Source organism: Mobula hypostoma, chromosome 12 (assembly GCF_963921235.1).
Source record: "Mobula hypostoma chromosome 12, sMobHyp1.1, whole genome shotgun sequence".
Lineage (NCBI taxonomy): Eukaryota > Metazoa > Chordata > Chondrichthyes > Myliobatiformes > Myliobatidae > Mobula > Mobula hypostoma.
Genome location: NC_086108.1, coordinates 111,492,896 through 111,510,824, shown reverse-complemented (window position 1 = coordinate 111,510,824; position 17,929 = coordinate 111,492,896). Strand labels below are relative to the sequence as shown.

The window sequence follows — 17,929 nt, the reverse complement described above, 5'->3', positions numbered from 1 at the left end:
TCAGAAATGATTTGGCCAGTGTGGTTTGGGACAGAATGCTTTCTGGCAATGGTGTAATTGGTAAGTAGGAGGCCTTCAAAAAGTGAAATTTTGAGAGTACAAAGCTTGCATGTGCTAGTCAGAATAAAGCTAAAGATAACGAGTAGGGAACCTTGGTTTTAACGAGATATTGAGGCCCTGTTTAAGAACAAAGAGGAGATGCATAGCAGATATAGGCAGGTAGGAACAAATGAGGTACTTATGGAGTATAAGGAATGCAAGAGAACACTTAAAGAAACACAAGGGCTAAAAGAAGACATGAAATTGCCCTAGCAGACAAGGCGAAGGAGAATGCTTAGGGATTCTACAGAGATGTTAAGAGCAAAAGGATTGCAAGGGACAAAATTGGTCCTCTGGAAGATCAGAATGAGAATCCATGTGCAGAGTCACAACAGATGGGCAAGATCTTAAATGCATTCTTTGCATTTGTATGTACTCAGGAGACTGACACAAAGTCTACAGAGATGAGGCAAGGTGGCATCAACTTCATGGACCCTGTATAGATTACAGAGGAGGAGGTGTTTGATGTTCTGAAGCAAATCAGGGTGGATAAAATCCCCAGGGTCTAACAAGGTGTTCCCTCGGAGCCTTCAGGAGGCAAGTGCAGAAATTGCCCAGGCCCTAGCAGGGGTATTTAAACCACCCTTAGTGTCAGGAGAGGGACCAGAGGATTGGAAGAGAGCTAATGTTTTTAAAAACATAAACCAGGAAATCATAGGCCAGTGAGTCTGACATCAGTTGTGGGGAAAGTTATTAGAAGGTATTTTAAGGGATCAGACATGTGAGTATTTGGATAGACATGTACTGATTAAAGATAGTCAGCATGGCTTCATATGTGGTAGGTCATAGAAACATAGAAAACCTACAGCACAATACAGGCCCTTCGGCCCACAAAGTTGTGCTAAACATGTCTCTACCTTTAGAAATTACCAGGCTTACCCATAGCCCTCTATTTTTCTAATCTCCCTGTATCTATCCAAAAGTCTCTTAAAAGACCCTATCGTATCCGCCTCTACCATCGTTGCTGATGGGCCATTCCATGCACTCACCACTCTCTGCGTTTTTAAAAAAACAACAACAACAACAACTTACCCCTGACATCTCCTCTGTACCTACGTCTCCAGCACCTTAAACTGTGCCCTCTTGTGGCAACCATTTCAGCCCTGGGAAAAAACCTCTGACTATCCACATGATCAATGCCTCTCATCATCTTATATAAATCTATCAGGTCACCTCTCATCCTCCGTCGCTCCAAGGAGAAAAGGCCGAGTTCACTCAACCTGTTTTCATAAGGCAAGCTCCCCAATCCAGGCAACATCCTTGTAAATCTCCTCTGCACCCTTTCTATGGTTTCCACATCCTTCCTGTAGTGAGGCGACCAGAACCGAGCACAGTACTTCAAGTGGGGTCTGAGCAGGATCCTATATAGCTGCAACATTACCTCTCGGCTCCTAAACTCAATTCCACGATTAATGAAGGCCAGTACACCATATGCCTTCTTAACCACAGAGTGAACCTGCACAGCTGCTTTGAGCATCCTGTGGACTCGGACCCCGAGAACCCTCTGATCCTCCACACTGCCAAGAGTCTTACCATTAATACTATATTCTGCCATCATATTTGACCAACCAAAATGAACCACTTCACACTTATCTGGGTTGAGCTCCATCTGCCATTTCTCAGCCCAGTTTTGCATCCTATCAGTGTCCCGCTGTAACCTCTGACAGCCCTCCACAGTATCCACAACACCTCCAACTTTTGTGTCATCAGCAAACTTACTAACCCATCCTTCCTCTACTTCATCCAGGTCATTTATAAAAATCACGAAGAGTAAGGGTCCCAGAACAGATCCCTGAGGCACACCACTGGTCACCAACCTCCATGCAGAATATGACCCCTCTACAACCACTCTTTGCCTTCTGTGGGCAAGCCAGTTCTGGATCCACAAAGCAATGTCCCCTTGGATCCTATGCCTCCTTACTTTCTCAATAAGCCTTGCATGGGGTACCTTGTCAAATGCCTTGCTGAAATCCATATACACTACATCAATTGCTGTTCCTTCATCAATGTGTTTAGTCACATCCTCAAAAAATTCAGTCAGGCTCGTAAGGCACGACCTGCCCTTGACAAAGCCATGCTGACTATTCCTAATCATATTATACCTCTCCGAATGTTCATAAATCCTGTCTCTCTGGATCTTCTCCATCAACTTACCAACCACTGAAGTAAGACTCGCTGGTCTATAATTTCCTGGGCTATCTCTACTCCCTTTCTTGAATAAGGGAACAACATCCGCAACCCTCCAATCCTCCGGAATCTCTCCTGTCCCCATTGATGATTCAAAGATCATCGCCAGAGGCTCAGCAATGTCCTCCCTTGCCTTCCACAGCAGCCTGGGGTACATCTCATCTGGTCCCAGCGACTTATCCAACTTGATACTTTCCAAAAGCTCCAGCACATCCTCTTTCTTAATATCTACATGCTCAAGCTTTTCAGTCTGCTGCAAGTCATCAGTACAATCACCAAGATTCTTTTCCATAGTGAATACTGAAGTAAAGTATTCATTAGGTACCTCTGCTATTTTCTCCGGTTCCATACACGCTTTCCCACTGTCACACTTATTAGGTCCTATTCTTTCACGTCTTATCCTCTTGCTCTTCACGTACTTGTAGAATGCCTTGGGGTTTTCCTTAATCCTGCCCGCCAAGGCCTTCTCATGGCCCCTTCTGGCTCTCCTAATTTCCTTCTTAAGCTCCTTCCTGTTAGCCTTATAATCTTCTAGATCTCTAGCATTATCTAGCTCTCCGAACCTTTTGTAAGCTTTTCTTCTTGACTAGATTTATTACAGCCTTTGTACACCATGGTTCCTGTGCCATACCATAACTTCCCTGTCTCATTGGAACATACCTATGCAGTACTCCACACAAATATCCCCTGAATGTTTGCCGCATTTCTTCCGTACTTTTCCCTGAGAACATCTGTTCCCAATTTAAGCTTCCAATTTCCTGCCTGATAGCCTCATAATTCCCCTTACTCCAATTAAATGCTTTTCTAACTTGTCTGTTCCTATCTCTCCCCAATGCTATTGCAAAGGAGATAGAATTATGATCACTATCTCCAAAATGCTCTCCCACTGAGAGATCTGACACTAATCTTATATGTTTCAAGGAAGTTACCTGGAAAGTGGATGAAGCAAGGCACGGAATTTATTTCAGCAAGGTATTTGATGAGGTCCTGCATGAGAGGTTGGTCAAGAAGGTTCAGTCGCTTGGCATTCAAGATGAGGTAGTAAATTGGATAGGACACTGGCTTTGTGGGGGAAACCAGAGTGTAGTAGTAGATGGTTGCCTCTCTGACTAGAGGATTTTGACTGGCGGTGTGCTGCAGGGATCAGCGCTGGGTCTGTTGTTGTTTGTCATCTATATCAATGATCTGAATGATAATGTGGTTAAACTGGATCAGCAAATTTGAGGAATACGCCAAGACTGGGCGAGCACACGAAATGCTGGAGGAGCTCAGCAGGCCAGGCAGCAATCTGCTGGAGGGTCTCTGCCCAAAACATTGACTGTACTCTTTTTCCATAGATGCTGCCTGGCCTGCTGAGTTCCTTCAGTATTTTGTATGTGCTGCTTGGATTTCCAGCATCTGCAGATTTTCTTTTATTTGTTACTAAGACTAGGGGTGTTGTGGACAGCAAGGAAGACTGTCACGGCTTACAGAGAGATCTGGACTGGCTGAAAAATGGCAGGTGAAATATAATAGAGACAAGTGCGAGGAGTTGCACTTCGGTAAGACCATCAGGATGGGTCTTGCGCAGTAAATGGTAGGGCACTGAAGACTGTGGATGAACAAAGGGCTCTGGAAATAAAGGTCCATAATTTGTTGTAAGCGGTGTCACGGGTTGATAGGGTTGTAAAGAAAGCTGTGGCATATTGACCTTTATAAATCAATGTATTGAGTACAGAAGATAGGATCTTGCGTTGAAGTTGTATATGACACTGGTGAGGCATAATATGGAGTATTGTGTGCAATTTTGGTCACCTACCTACAGGAAAGAAGTAAACAAGGTTGAAAGAATACAGAGAAAATTTACAAGGATGTTGCTGGTTCAGGAGGAGCAGGCTTCTAGGAAAAGATTGAATTAGTTTGGACTATTATTTAGAACGTAGGAGATTGAGAGGAGATTCGATAGAGGTGTACAAAATTATGAGGGATATAGATGAGGTAAGTGCAAGCAATCTTAATTCCACTGAAACAACAGGAATTATGCAGGTGCTGGAAATTCAAGCAACACACATCAAAGTTGCTGGTGAATGCAGCAGGCCAGGCAGCATCTCCAGGAAGAGGTACAGTCGATGTTTCAGGCCGAGACCCTTCGTCAGGGCTAACTGAAGGAAGACTTAGTAAGAGATTTGAAAGTGGGAGGGGGAGGGGGAGATCCAAAATGATAGGGAGAAGACAGGAGGGGGAGGGATGGAGCCAAGAGCTGGACAGGTGATTGGCAAAAGGGATATGAGAGGATCATGGGACAAGAGGTCCGGGGAGAAAGATAAGGGAGGGGGGAACCAGAGGATGGGCAAGGGGTATAGTCAGAGAGACAGAGGGAGAAAAAGGAGAGTGAGAGAAAGAATGTGTGTATAAAAATAAATAACAGATGGGGTACGAGGGGGAGGTGGGGCATTAGCGGAAGTTAGAGAAGTCGATGTTCATGCCATCAGGTTGGAGGCTACCCAGATGGAATATAAGGTGTTGTTCCTCCAACCTGAGTGTGGCTTCATCTTTACAGTAGAGGAGGCCGTGGATAGACATGTCAGAATGGGAATGGGATGTGGAATTAAAATGTGTGGCCACTGGGAGATCCTGCTTTCTCTGGCGGACAGAGCGTAGGTGTTCAGCAAAGCGGTCTCCCAGTCTGCGTCGGGTCTCGCCAATATATAGAAGGCCACATCGGGAGCACCGGACGCAGTATATCACCCCAGCCGACTCACAGGTGAAGTGTTGCCTCACCTGGAAGGACTGTCTGGGGCCCTGAATGGTGGTAAGGGAGGAAGTGTAAAGGCATGTGTAGCACTTGTTCCGCTTACAAGGATAAGTGCCAGGAGGGAGATCAGTGGCGAGTGATGGGAGGGGACGAATGGACAAGGGAGTCGCATAGGGAGCGATCCTTGCGGAAAGCAGGGAGGGGGGAGGGAAAGATGTGCTTAGTGGTGGGATCCCGTTGGAGCTGGCTGAAGTTACGGAGAATAATATGTTGGACCCGGAGGCTGGTGGGGTGGTAGGTGAGGACCGGGGAACCCTATTCCTAGTGGGGTGGCGGGAGGGTGGAGTGAGAGCAGATGTACGTGAAATGGGGGAGATGCGTTTGAGAGCAGAGTTGATAGTGGAGAAGGGAAGCCCCTTTCTTTAAAAAAGGAGGACATCTCCCTCGTCCTGGAATGAAAAAGCCTCATCCTGAGAGCAGATGCGGCGGAGACCAAGGAATTGCGAGAAGGGGATGGCATTTTTGCAAGAGACAGGGTGAGAAGAGGAATAGTCCAGGTAGCTGTGAGAGTCAGGAGGCTTATAGTAGACATCAGTGGATAAGCTGTCTCCAGAGACAGAAAGATCTAGAAAGGGGAGGGAGGTGTCGGAAATGGACCAGGTAAACTTGAGGGCAGGGTGAAAGTTGGAGGCAAAGTTAATAAAGTCAACGAGCTCAGTACGCGTGCAGGAAGCAGCGCCAATGCAGTGGTCAATGTAGCGAAGGAAAAGTGGGGGACAGATACCAGAATAGGCACGGAACATAGATTGTTCCACAAAGCCAACAAAAAGGCAGGCATAGCTAGGACCCATACGGGTGCCCATAGCTACACCTTTAGTTTGGAGGAAGTGGGAGGAGCCGAAGGAGAAATTATTAAGAGTAAGCACTAATTCCGCTAGACGGAGCAGAGTGGTGGTAGAGGGGAACTGATTAGGTCTGGAATCCAAAAAGAAGCGTAGAGCTTTGAGACCTTCCTGATGGGGGATGGAAGTATATAGGGACTGGACATCCATGGTGAAAATAAAGCGGTGGGGGCCAGGGAACTTAAAATCATCGAAAAGTTTAAGAGCGTGAGAAGTGTCACGAACATAGGTAGGAAGGGATTGAACAAGGGGGGATAAAACCGTGTCGAGGTATGCAGAAACGAGTTCGCCACGATGCAGAATTCTTCTTCCACCGTCTCTGTCTCCGAGCCTACTTCTTCGGCAAGGACTCTTCCACCCCTACCAATGACCCCTTCTCCCATCTTCAACCCTCCTCTTCTTCATGGACACCCCGCTCTGGTCTTCTGCCTGCTCTGGATCTCTTTATCGCTAACTGCAGACGGGACATCAACCGTCTCGACTTCACCGCACCTTGTTCCCATTCCAACCTCACTCCTCCGGAACGCTCTGCTCTCCACTCCCTCCGCACTAATGCTAACCTTATTATTAAACCCGCCAATAAGAGGGGTGCTGTTGTAGTCTGGCATACTGACCTCTACCTTGCCGAGGCACAGCGACAACTCGTGGATACCTCCTGTTATTTACCCCTCGATCGTGACCCCACTAAGGAGCACCAGGCCATTGTCTCCCACACCATCACCGACTTTATCCGCTCAGGGGATCTCCCATCCACTGCTACCAACCTTATAGTTCCCACACCTCGCACTTCCCGTTTCTACCTCCTACCCAAGATCCACAAACCTGCCTGTCCTGGCAGACCTATTGTCTCAGCTTGCTCCTGCCCCACCGAACTCATTTCTGCATGTCTACGCTTCTTTTTGGATTCCAGACCTAATCAGTTCCCCTCTACCACCACTCTGCTCCGTCTAGCGGAATTAGTCCTTACTCTTCATAATTTCTCCTTTGGCTCCTCCCACTTCCTCCAAACTAAAGGTGTAGCTATGGGCACTGGTATGGGTCCTAGCTATGCCTGCCTTTTTGTTGGCTTTGTGGAACAATCTATGTTCCGTGCCTATTCTGGTATCTGTCCCCCACTTTTCCTTCGCTACATCGACGACTGCATTGGCGCTGCTTCCTGCACGCATGCTGAGCTCGTTGACTTTATTAACTTTGCCTCCAACTTTCACCCTGCCCTCAAGTTTACCTGGTCCATTTCCGACACCTCCCTCCCCTTTCTAGATCTTTCTGTCTCTGGAGACAGCTTATCCACTGATGTCTACTATAAGCCTCCTGAATCTCACAGCTATCTGGACTATTCCTCTTCTGACCCTGTCTCTTGCAAAAATGCCATCCCCTTCTCGCAGTTCCTCTGTCTCCACCGCATCTGCTCTCAGTATGAGGCTTTTCATTCCAGGATGAGGGAGATGTCCTCCTTTTTTAAAGAAAGGGGCTTCCCTTCCTCCACTATCAACTCTGCTCTCAAATGCATCTCCCCCATTTCACGTACATCTGCTCTCCCTCCATCCTCCTGCCACCCCACTATGAATAGGGTTCCCCTGACCCTCACCTACCACCCCACCAGCCTCCGGGTCCAACATATTATTCTCTGTAACTTCCGCCACCTCCAACGGGATCCCACCACTAAGCACATCTTTCCCTCTGCCCCCCCCCGCTTTCCGCAGGGATCGCTCCCTACGCGACTCCCTTGTCCATTCGTACCCCTCCCCATCCCTCCCCACTGATCTCTCTCCTGGCACTTATCCTTGTAAGCAGAACAAGTGCGACACATGCCCTTACACTTCCTCCCTTACCACCATTCAGGGCCCCAAACAGTCCTTCCAGGTGAGGTGACACTTCACCTGTGAGTCGGCTGGGGTGATATACTGCGTCCGGTGCTCCCGATGTGGCCTTCTATATATTGGCGAGACCCGACGCAGACTGGGAGACCGCTTTGCTGAACACCTACGCTCTGTCCGCCAGAGAAAGCAGGATCTCCCAGTGGCCACACATTTTAATTCTACATCCCATTCCCATTCTGACATGTCTATCCACGGCCTCCTCTACTGTAAAGATGAAGCCACACTCAGGTTGGGGGAACAACACCTTATATTCCGTCTGGGTAGCCTCCAACCTGATGGCATGAACACTGACTTCTCTAACTTCCGCTAATGCCCCACCTCCCCCTCGTACCCCATCTGTTATTTATTTTTATACACACATTCTTTCTCTCACCTTCCTTTTTCTCCCTCTGTCTTTCTGACTATACCCCTTGCCCATCCTCTGGTTCCCCCCCCCCCTTGTCTTTCTCCCCGGACCTCCTGTCCCATGATCCTCTCATATCGCTTTTGCCAATCACCTGTCCAGCTCTTGGCTCCATCCCTCCCCCTCCTGTCTTCTCCTATCATTTTGGATCTCCCCCTCCCCCTCCCACTTTCAAATCTCTTACTAACTCTTCTTTCAGTTAGTCCTGACGAAGGGTCTCGACCTGAAACGTCGACTGTACCTCTTCCTAGAGATGCTGCCTGGCCTGCTGCGTTCACCAGCAACTTTGTGTGTTGCTTATTCCACTGAGATTGGGTGGGACTATGATCAGAGGTCATGGCTTTAAGAGTGAAATGTAAGAAGTTTAAGAGGAACATGAGGGGAATCTTTTTCACTCAGAGGGCCGTGAGAATGTGGATGAGCTGCCAGCACAAGTGGTGCATGGAAGCTTGATTTCAACATTTAAGAGAAGTCTGGATAGGTACATGGATAGTAGGGATATGGAGGGCTAGTACCCATGTGGAGCTGGCTCATTTTGCAATTTTCTGCAGCTTTTTTCAATCCTGTGCGGTGGCCCCTCCCCCATACCTGACAGTGATGCAACCGGTTAGAATGCTACCTCTGCAGAAATTTGCTGGAGTCTTTGGCTGTATTTCATTCGGGAGTTGGAGGAGATTTGGTAGGTCATGTTGTCTGTAATTGCGTCAATATTTTGGGCCCAGGATGGGGACGTTAAGCGTGCAGTTACAGAGGGAGATGCAGAAGCACGGGTTACAGGTATGATGGTGTTGAACACTGAGCTGTAATCAATAAATAATAGCCTGACGTAGGTATTACTGTTGTCCAGCTGGTCCAAGTCTCTTACTGCAAAAGGGATTCTTCCTGTCCGCTGCTTTGCTTAATGAGTCAGTCATACAGTGGGTAAACAGGCCCTTTGGCCCACTGGTCCATCTAAGCTAGTTCCATTTGCTGTCACTTGGCCTATGACCTTCCATACCTTTCCAATCCCTGCACCTATCCAACAGCTGTATTGTACCCACCTCAACCACTTTCTCTAGAATCAGAATCAGGTTTCTTATCACCAAAATTTATTAACTTAGTAACAGCAGGTCAATGCAATACATAATCTAGCAGAGGAAAGATAAATAAACAAGTCAATTACAGTATATGTATATTGAATAGATTTTAAATATGTGCAAAAACAGAAATACTGTACATTTTTTTAAAAAGTGAGGTAGTGTCCAAAAGTTCAATGTCCATTTAAGAATCAGATGGCAGATGGGAAGAAGCTGTTCCTGAATCACTGAGTGTGTTTCTTCAGGCTTCTGTATCTCCCACCTGATGGTAACAGTGAAAAAAAGGCATGTCCTGGGTGCTGGCGGTCCTTAATAATGGACGCTACCTTTCTGAGACACCGCTCCCTAAAGGTGTCCTGGGTATTTTGTAGGCTAGTACCCAAAATGGAGCTGACTAGATTTACAATCTTCTGCAGCTTCTTTCGGTCCTGTGCAGTAGCCCCTCCATACCAGACAGTGCTGCAGCCTGTCAGAATGCTCTCCACAGTACATCTGTAGAAGTTTTTAAGTGTATTTGTTGACATGCCAAATCTCTTCAAACTCCTAATGGAGTATAGCTACCATCTTGTCTTCTTTATAACTACATCAATATGTTTGGACCAGGTTAGATCCTCAGAGATCTTGACACCTAGGAACTTGAAATTGCTTAACACTTGTTAAAATGGTATATTGAAAATGGTACAACACTGAATATTTGTACTAATTCATGATAAGTAGCTAATTTCTTTATACTTTCAACAGTCCCGTACTAAAGATAAAGATGCTTTATTTGTCACATGTACATTGAAACATACAATGAACTTTCCATGGGTTGGTGACCAAAGTACCCTGAATGTTTGCTGTGATCAGGTCACAGATGTCACTATGCTTCTAGCATCGCCATCCGTGCTCACAATTTACAAACCGTTACTAGCCCATATGTATTTGGAATGTGGGAGGAAACCCACACTGTCACAGGGAAAACGTACAGACTCCTTACAGATGTCTTCGGATTTGATCTCTGAGTTCCTAATGCCTGAGCTGTTAGTGTTGCACTAACTGCTACGTGACCGTGGCACTGAATTGAACCCTGATTGCTGGTGTTGTAAAGCATTACACTATCCTAAAGATCAGAGGTGAGCTAATCATTGTTGAAATACTTGTCTCCTGACTCTCCTGACCTTTCCACCATAGACAAAGCACAATTCAGAGCATGAGGAAATATCCTGTACATTGTTGTGTACACTATACCTCAGGAGCTGCAGCTCATCACCTTCTCATAGGGCTGCTGTCTCTTGAGTACAAATGTTAACTCTGCCACATGTACATCAAAACATGGCGAGGTATGTCGTTTGAGGATTATGTTGGAGGCAGCCTGCATGTAGCCACCTAGTGCCAACACAGGATTCCCACAGCCTACTAACCCTCATCTAAGCTGTATATCTTTGAACTGTGGGAGGAAGCAGGAGCAGCCGGTGGAAATCCACATGATCTTACAGATGTCGGTGGGAATGGAACTGTGTTGCTGGTGCCGAAACGCTACCTTGTTACACCCCCCCCCCGCCCGACTGAGTGCACATCTGACAACACTGGTGCTCAGCATGACTGGACACATGCTTGGTATGCAGTCCCTCACCTGGGACATGCAATCGGTTCAGCACTGATGCACAGTAGCCGCAGAGCGTACCACAGTGTACTCGGTTTACTCTGCTTGTCCTGCCCAGACCCACGATTCCAACCATCTGCAATGCCAAGGAGAATAGGAACACTACCTGAAGGTTTCCTTCCAAGAAGCACGCTATCTGAGCACACCACGGTAGTCCAGGGGTTAGCATAACTCTTCACAACATCAGCAATCGGATTTCAATTCCCACAGATGTGCAAGGAATTTGTACATTCTCCCCATGACCACATGGGTTTCCCGTAGGAACTGCAGTTTCCTCTCGTATTTCAAAGGTGAACAGGTTAGGTTTAGTGCGTTGTGGGCTGCCCTCAGCATCCTCGGATTGTGTTAATCGTTAACACAAATGACACATTTCGTTATGTTTTGATGTACATGTGACAAAGCAAATTTTTATAATCTTTTATCTTTATAGCACCATGTGTATACCCCACATCTCAGAGTGCAGCAGTTCATGAAGGCAGCTCACCACCACCTCTCAATGGCAACTAGGGATTGATAATTAGATACTGGCTTGGCCTGGAACTGGCCCTTCACCCCAGCTGGACCATGCTGACCTCAGCATTCTCCCTGCTAGTCCCAGTTGCCTTTGTATTTGGCCCATAACCATCCAAGCACTTCTCCTCCATGTACCCACAAATGCCTTTTAAATGTTACATTGTTTCTGCCATGACCACTTCCTCTGACGGCTCATTCCAGCTACTCTGTGAAAGAAGTTCCATTTCAGTTCTGTGTTAAATCTCTTCTCTTTTGTACCTGTGCCTTCTAGTTTTGGACTCCCCAACCCTGGGAAATATACTATGACCGCCCACCTGATCAAGACCCCTCGTGATTTTAAAAACTTGTATGAGATCCCCCCTCACTGTCCTGCACTCCCAGGAATAAAGATCCAGCGTGACAACCTCTCCCTAAAGCTCAGGCCCTCCTGTCCAGCAGGATCCTTGTACTCTTTCTGCACACTCTCCATCTTGACAATGACTTTCCTATAACAGGGTAACTAAAACAGCACTCAGTACTCGTAATGCAGCCTCACGAGTGACTTGTTTAACTACAATGTGTTGTCCCTGCTTCTAAACTCACTGTCCACACTGAAGGCCAACATGCTGAATGACTGGCTACCTACCCTGCCTACTTGTACAGCACCTTTCAATATACTGCACTTGTACTACCAGGTCCCTGTGTTCCACAACACTTGTCAGGACCCTGCCACTGACCTACTGTGGTTTGATTATCTTTGTTTTAAAAAAACACAAAAACTTAGTAAAGAGAGAGGGAGAGAGGAAAAACACTGAATTCTGCCTTTCATTAAGCTGGGAAAAGCAAAGTGCTTTGCAAATGCTTTATTTCATTGTGTTTCTACTGCAGCAATGCAGTAATATTCATAATGCACTGTGTTGGATGACGTGAGCAATGTTCTTGGCAACTTTTTCTTCAAAGATGGGTTGCCATTGCTTTCTTCTGAGCAGTGTCTTTACAAGATGGGTGACCCCAGCCATTATCAATACTCTTCAGAGATCGTCTGCCTGGTGTCAGTGGTCGCATAACCAGGGCTTGTGATATGCACCGGCTGCTCCTATGACCATCCACCACCTGCTCCCATGGCTTTATGTGACCCAGATCAGGGGGGCTAAGCAGATGGTACACCTTGCAAAAAGGGTGACTGCAGGCTAGCAGAGGGAAGGAGTGCCTTACACCTCCTTGGTAGAGACATGCGAGGGGTGATTGATAAGTTTGTGGCCTAAGGTAGAAGGAGTCAATTTTAGAAAAACTAGCACATTTATTTTTCCTACATTTACACACTTAGTCCAGCGATCGTGGAGCATACGGATCCCTTCTTTGAAGAACTTGGTGTCTTAGACCTCCAGAAGTGGTCCACAGCAGGAGTGATTAATAAGTTTGTGGCCTAAAGTAGAAAGAGATGAGGAGAAACTTCAAACTTTCTGCAGCTTCACTCCGAGTTGAACTGCACGTGTATGTAACGAGAGCTGTATATACTCCATGACCGCTGGACTAAGTGTGTACATGTAGGAGGAGACTATGTTGAAAAATAAATGTGCTAGGTTTTCTGAAATTGACTCCTCCTGCCTTAGGCCATGAACTTATCAATCACCTCTCGTATCTCCATCCTGCCATCCAATAATATAACTGCATCAAAGAATTTTTTCAGAACCTGCTGTGATTTTGCTTGTATTTGGCCTAAATACAGGAATGTCTTCTAATAATAATTTTCATTTTATTTCCAGCTTGAGACATGTACCAAAAAGGGGTGTGGGGAGTTCTGAAGTGACCCGGAGCAGTAACGGAATCTCTCATGAGATGTGGAGGAGCCCCTCGAAGGCAGGCCCTGATCCCTCACTTTTCAAAGAGTCCTCTGCAGTTTGGAACCATTCTCGGGATGAAGGGGACTCGGATGAAAATTTCCTTCGATCTGCAATTGAACCCAGTCTCAAATGACTGGTGGAAAAGTCATAAAACTATTAGTTCAGATTCTGCAATACAATCCGGGGTCCTTAGAGTAATGTATGTGCATTTATACCCATTGTGGTGACAATTGGACTACTGGAGCTTTCTTCAGGCAGCACTTTGTATGTTGAGTGGCAACTGTTGTAGATCAAGAATCCTGGATGACTTTTTATGAACTTCCATCGATATACTAGGTTTCCTTAAGTTGGGGCTGAATTATAGTTTTTGATTATTTCTGTTTTGCTATTGATTTTATATAGATGCATTTTTTAATTTTCAAAAAAAAAAATTTTGATTTTGATTAGTTGAAGTAATGTGAACCACTTGGGATAGTATCTGAGGCCTAAAGAAATTTTGCACAAGTCAAACCAGTACTATAGGCCACAGTTGCTCAACTTTAATCAGGTCCTTGTAAAATGTTCTGAGAGAAGTATAATGAAGTTTTTTTAAGGTACATATTTATATATTGAGACTCTACTTTAAATGTAATTTTTAGTCTTTGAAGGATGGGATAACAATAAATATGTTCCCAGCAGATGCAGCACACAATTTTGACCCAGCTCCTATCATTTCGGATCTCCCCCTCCCCCTCCCACTTTACAATCTCTTACTATCTCTTCTTTCAGATAGCCCTGACGAAGGGTCTCGGCCCAAACCGTCAACTGTGCTTCTTCCTATGGATGCCGTCTGGCCTGCTGCGTTCACCAGCATTTTGTGTGTGTTGCTTTGTGCACAGCTTTAGAGGTTTTGACTGATGTCTGGCTCTGTTTTGGGAAGTTAAGTACCTGATGAACCAGGGGGGGGAAAGCTAAAATCTTGCAGACAGGCTGTTTTAGTTTAATCAGCACCAATGATTTAGAGCATAGAACATGTCATCTTTCTGTCCTTGGTTTCTTGCATTGTTGCACTGAGACCCAGTACAAGCCTGGGAACATGATCTCTGGCTGGGGCACATTGCAGCATTTCCAAGATTCCAAGTCGCATGTACATCAAAACATACAGTGAAATGTGTTGTTTGTTCACAACCAACACACCCGAGGATGTGTTGAGGGCAACCTATAAGTGTCACCATACATTCTGACGCCACACACCATTCCTGCATGCTCAGCACAGGAACATAGAGCACAACAAGCAACTAAACAAACCTCATTCCTCTGAGAATTCTCCCAATGAGCACTGGCTGTTTCCATCTCTGTAAAGGCAACCTGGCAGGCCTGTCCCATAATCTTGCTATTAGTAACATTAAAATACAAAATAATTAAATAATTGGTTTTAACTAATATGACAGGGGGATAGGTACCAGGATGATGATATGTGTATGTATATGACCTGGATGAGGAAGTAAAAGGGTGGGTTAGTAAATCTGCTGATGACACAAAGGTTGGAGGTGTTGTGGATAGTGTGGAGGTCTGTCAGAGGTTACCGCGGGACATTGACAGGATGCCTACTCAGGGAAAGGCTATCCTAGATTGGGCATTGTGTAATAACAGAGATCTCCTTTGAGAGTTTAATGTAAAGTAACCCTTAGGAGGCAGAGATCATAATGTGATTGAATTCATACTGGAGCTTGATACACATGTATGGCAATGGAATAAAGGGAATTACAGAGGTACGAGAGAGGAGCTTGCCCAGGTGGATTGGCAGAGGGTACTGGTGGGGATGACAGCAGAGCAGATACGGCAGATGTTTCTGGGAATAGTTTACAAGGCACAAAACAAATATCTACCACAGAGGAAGAGGTTCTCAAGTGGCAGGCATAGGCAACTGTGCCTGACAAAGGAAGTTAAAGACTGCATAAAAGCCAAGGAAAAGGGCGTAAAGGTAGCAAAAGTGAGTGGGAAGTTGGATGATTGGGAAGCTTTTAAAATCCAACAAGGTCGACTAAAAAGCTATAAGAAGGGAAAAGATAAGATATGAGCGCAGACTAGCTGAGAATAAAAAACAGGATACCAAAAGTTTTTTCAGTTATATAAAGAGTAAAAGGGAGGTGAGAGTTGATATTGGACCACTGGAAAATGATGCTGGGGAGGTAGTAATGGGGAACAAAGAAATGGCAGATGAACTTAATGGGTACTTTGCATCTGTCTTCACTGTGGAAGACACTAGCAGTGGGCCAGAGCTTCGTGAGTGTCAGGGAGCAGGAGTGAGTGCCATTGCTATGACAAAGGAAAAAGTGCTAGGCAAACTCAAAGGTCTTAAGGTGGATAAGTCACCTGGACCTGATGGACTACATCCCAGAGTCCTGAGAGAGGTTGCTGAAGGGATAATGGAAGCATTGGTCATGATATCAAGAATCACTGGATTCTGACGTGGTCCCGGAGGACTGGAAGATTGTAATGTCACTCCACTCTTTAAGAAGGGAGGAAGGCAAAAGAAAGGAAATTATAGGCCAGTTAGCCATACCTCAGTGGTTGGGAAAGTGTTGGAGTCTATTATTAAGGGTGAGGCTTCGAGGTACTTGGAGACTAATGATAGAATAAGTCAAAGTCAGCATGGTTTCTGTAAAGGGAAATCTTGCCTGACAAATCTGTTAAGAGTTCTTCGAGGAAGTAACAAGCAGGGTGAACAAAGGAGAGACAGTGGATGTCATTTGCTTGGATTTTCAGAAGGCGTTTAATAAGGTGCCACACATGAGGCCGCTTAACAAGATAAAATCCTGTGGCGTTATGGGAAAGATACTGGCATGGATAATGGAATGGTAACAGGCAAGAAGCAGCGAGTGGGAATAAAAGGGGCCTTTTCTGATTCCCTACCGGTGACTAGTGGTGTTCCTCAGGGGCCAATATTGGAACCGCTGCTTTTCACCTTGTTTGTCAATGTTTTAGATAATGGAATTGTTGGCTTTGTGGCAAAGTTTGCGGACAATATGAAGATAGGTGGAGGGGTAGGTAACGCTGAGGGAGCAATGCGGTTGCAGCAGGATTTAAACAAATTAGAAAAATGGGCAAGAAAGCGGCAAGTTGGAATACAGTGTGATAATGCATTTTGGCGAAAGGATCAATAGTGCGGACTATTATCTAAATGGGGAGAAGTTTCAAACACCAGAGGTGCAGAGGAACTTGGGAGTCCTCACGCAAGACTTCCAGAAGGTTAAATTACAGGTGGAGTCTGTGGTAGAGAAGGCAATGCAATGTTGGCACTTATTTCATGGGGGGATAGACTGTAAAAGCAAGGAGATAACGCTGAGGCATTATAAGACACTAGACAGGCCACACTTGGAGTCTTAACAGTTTTGGGCCCCATATCTCAGGAAGAATATGTTGTCAATGGAGAGTCCAGAGGAAGTTCATGGGGATCATTCCAGGAGCGAAGGGTTTAGCATATGAGGTGCATTTGGCAGCTTTGAGCCTGTACTCATTGGAATTTAGAAGAATGCGTGGGGCTCTCATTTGAAACCTACCAAATATTGAAGTTATATTGAGGAATATAGGGAAGCACAAAAGGAGCTTAAGGGGTTGAGAAGAGCAAGAAGGGGGCAGGAGAAGGCCTTGGCGAGTAGGGTAAAGGAAAACCCCAAGGCATTCTTCAATTATGTGAAGAAAAAAAGGATGACTGGCGTGAAGGTAGGACTGATTAGAGATAAAGGTGGGAAGATGTGCCTGGAGGCTGTGGAAGTGAGCGAGGTCCTCAATGAATACTTCTCTTTAGTATTCATCAATGAGAGGGAACTTGATGATGGTGAGGACAATATGAGTGAGGTTGATGTTCTGGAGCATATTGATATTAAGGGAGAGGAGGTGTTGGAGTTGTTAAAATACATTAGGACGGATAAGTCCCCGGGGCCTGACGGAATATTCCCCAGGTTGCTCCATGAGGCGAGGGAAGAGATTGCTGAGCCTCTGGCTAGGATCTTTTTGTCCTCGTTGTCCACGGGAATGGTACCGGAGGATTGGAGGGAGGCGAATGTTGTCCCCTTGTTCAAAAAAGGTAGTAAGGATAGTCCGGGTAATTATAGAAAAGTGAGCCTTGCGTCTGTGGTGGGAAAGCTGTTGGAAAAGATTCTTAGAGATAGGATGTCTGAGCATTTAGAGAATCATGGTCTGATCAGGGACAGTCAGCATGGCTTTGTGAAGGGCAGATCGTGTCTAACAAGCCTGATAGAGTTCTTTGAGGAGGTGACCAGGCATATAGATGAGGGTAGTGCAGTGGATGTGATCTATATGGATTTTAGTAAGGCATTTGACAAGGTTCCACACGGTAGGCTTATTCAGAAAGTTAGAAGGCATGGTATCCAGGGAAGTTTGGCCAGGTGGATTCAGAATTGGCTTGCCTGCAGAAGGCAGAGGGTGGTGGTGGAGGGAGTACATTTAGATTGGAGAATTGTGACTAGTGGTGTCCCACAAGGATCTGTTCTGGGACCTCTACTTTTCATGACTTTTATGAATGACCTGGATGTGGGGGTAGAAGGGTGGCTTGGCAAGTTTGCAGACGACACAAAGGTTGGTGGTGGTGTAGATAGCATAGAGGATTGTCAAAGATTGCAGAGAGACATTGATAGGATGCAGAAGTGGGCTGAGAAGTGGCA

General features: G+C 45.8%; 1 protein-coding gene across 2 annotated transcripts in view; it reads left to right on the top strand.

The window, feature by feature from the left end:
• ssx2ipa (synovial sarcoma, X breakpoint 2 interacting protein a) overlaps nt 1-17,550 on the top strand; it is a 116,161-nt gene extending 98,611 nt beyond the window's left edge. For both annotated transcript variants that reach the window (XM_063064796.1, XM_063064797.1), the window contains exon 14: nt 13,185-17,550. In XM_063064796.1, coding sequence (XP_062920866.1) covers nt 13,185-13,395 — 211 coding nt within the window. In that variant the 3' untranslated portion in view covers nt 13,396-17,550. The remainder of the gene's footprint in view (nt 1-13,184) is intronic.
• Nucleotides 17,551-17,929: the final 379 nt, after the last annotated feature.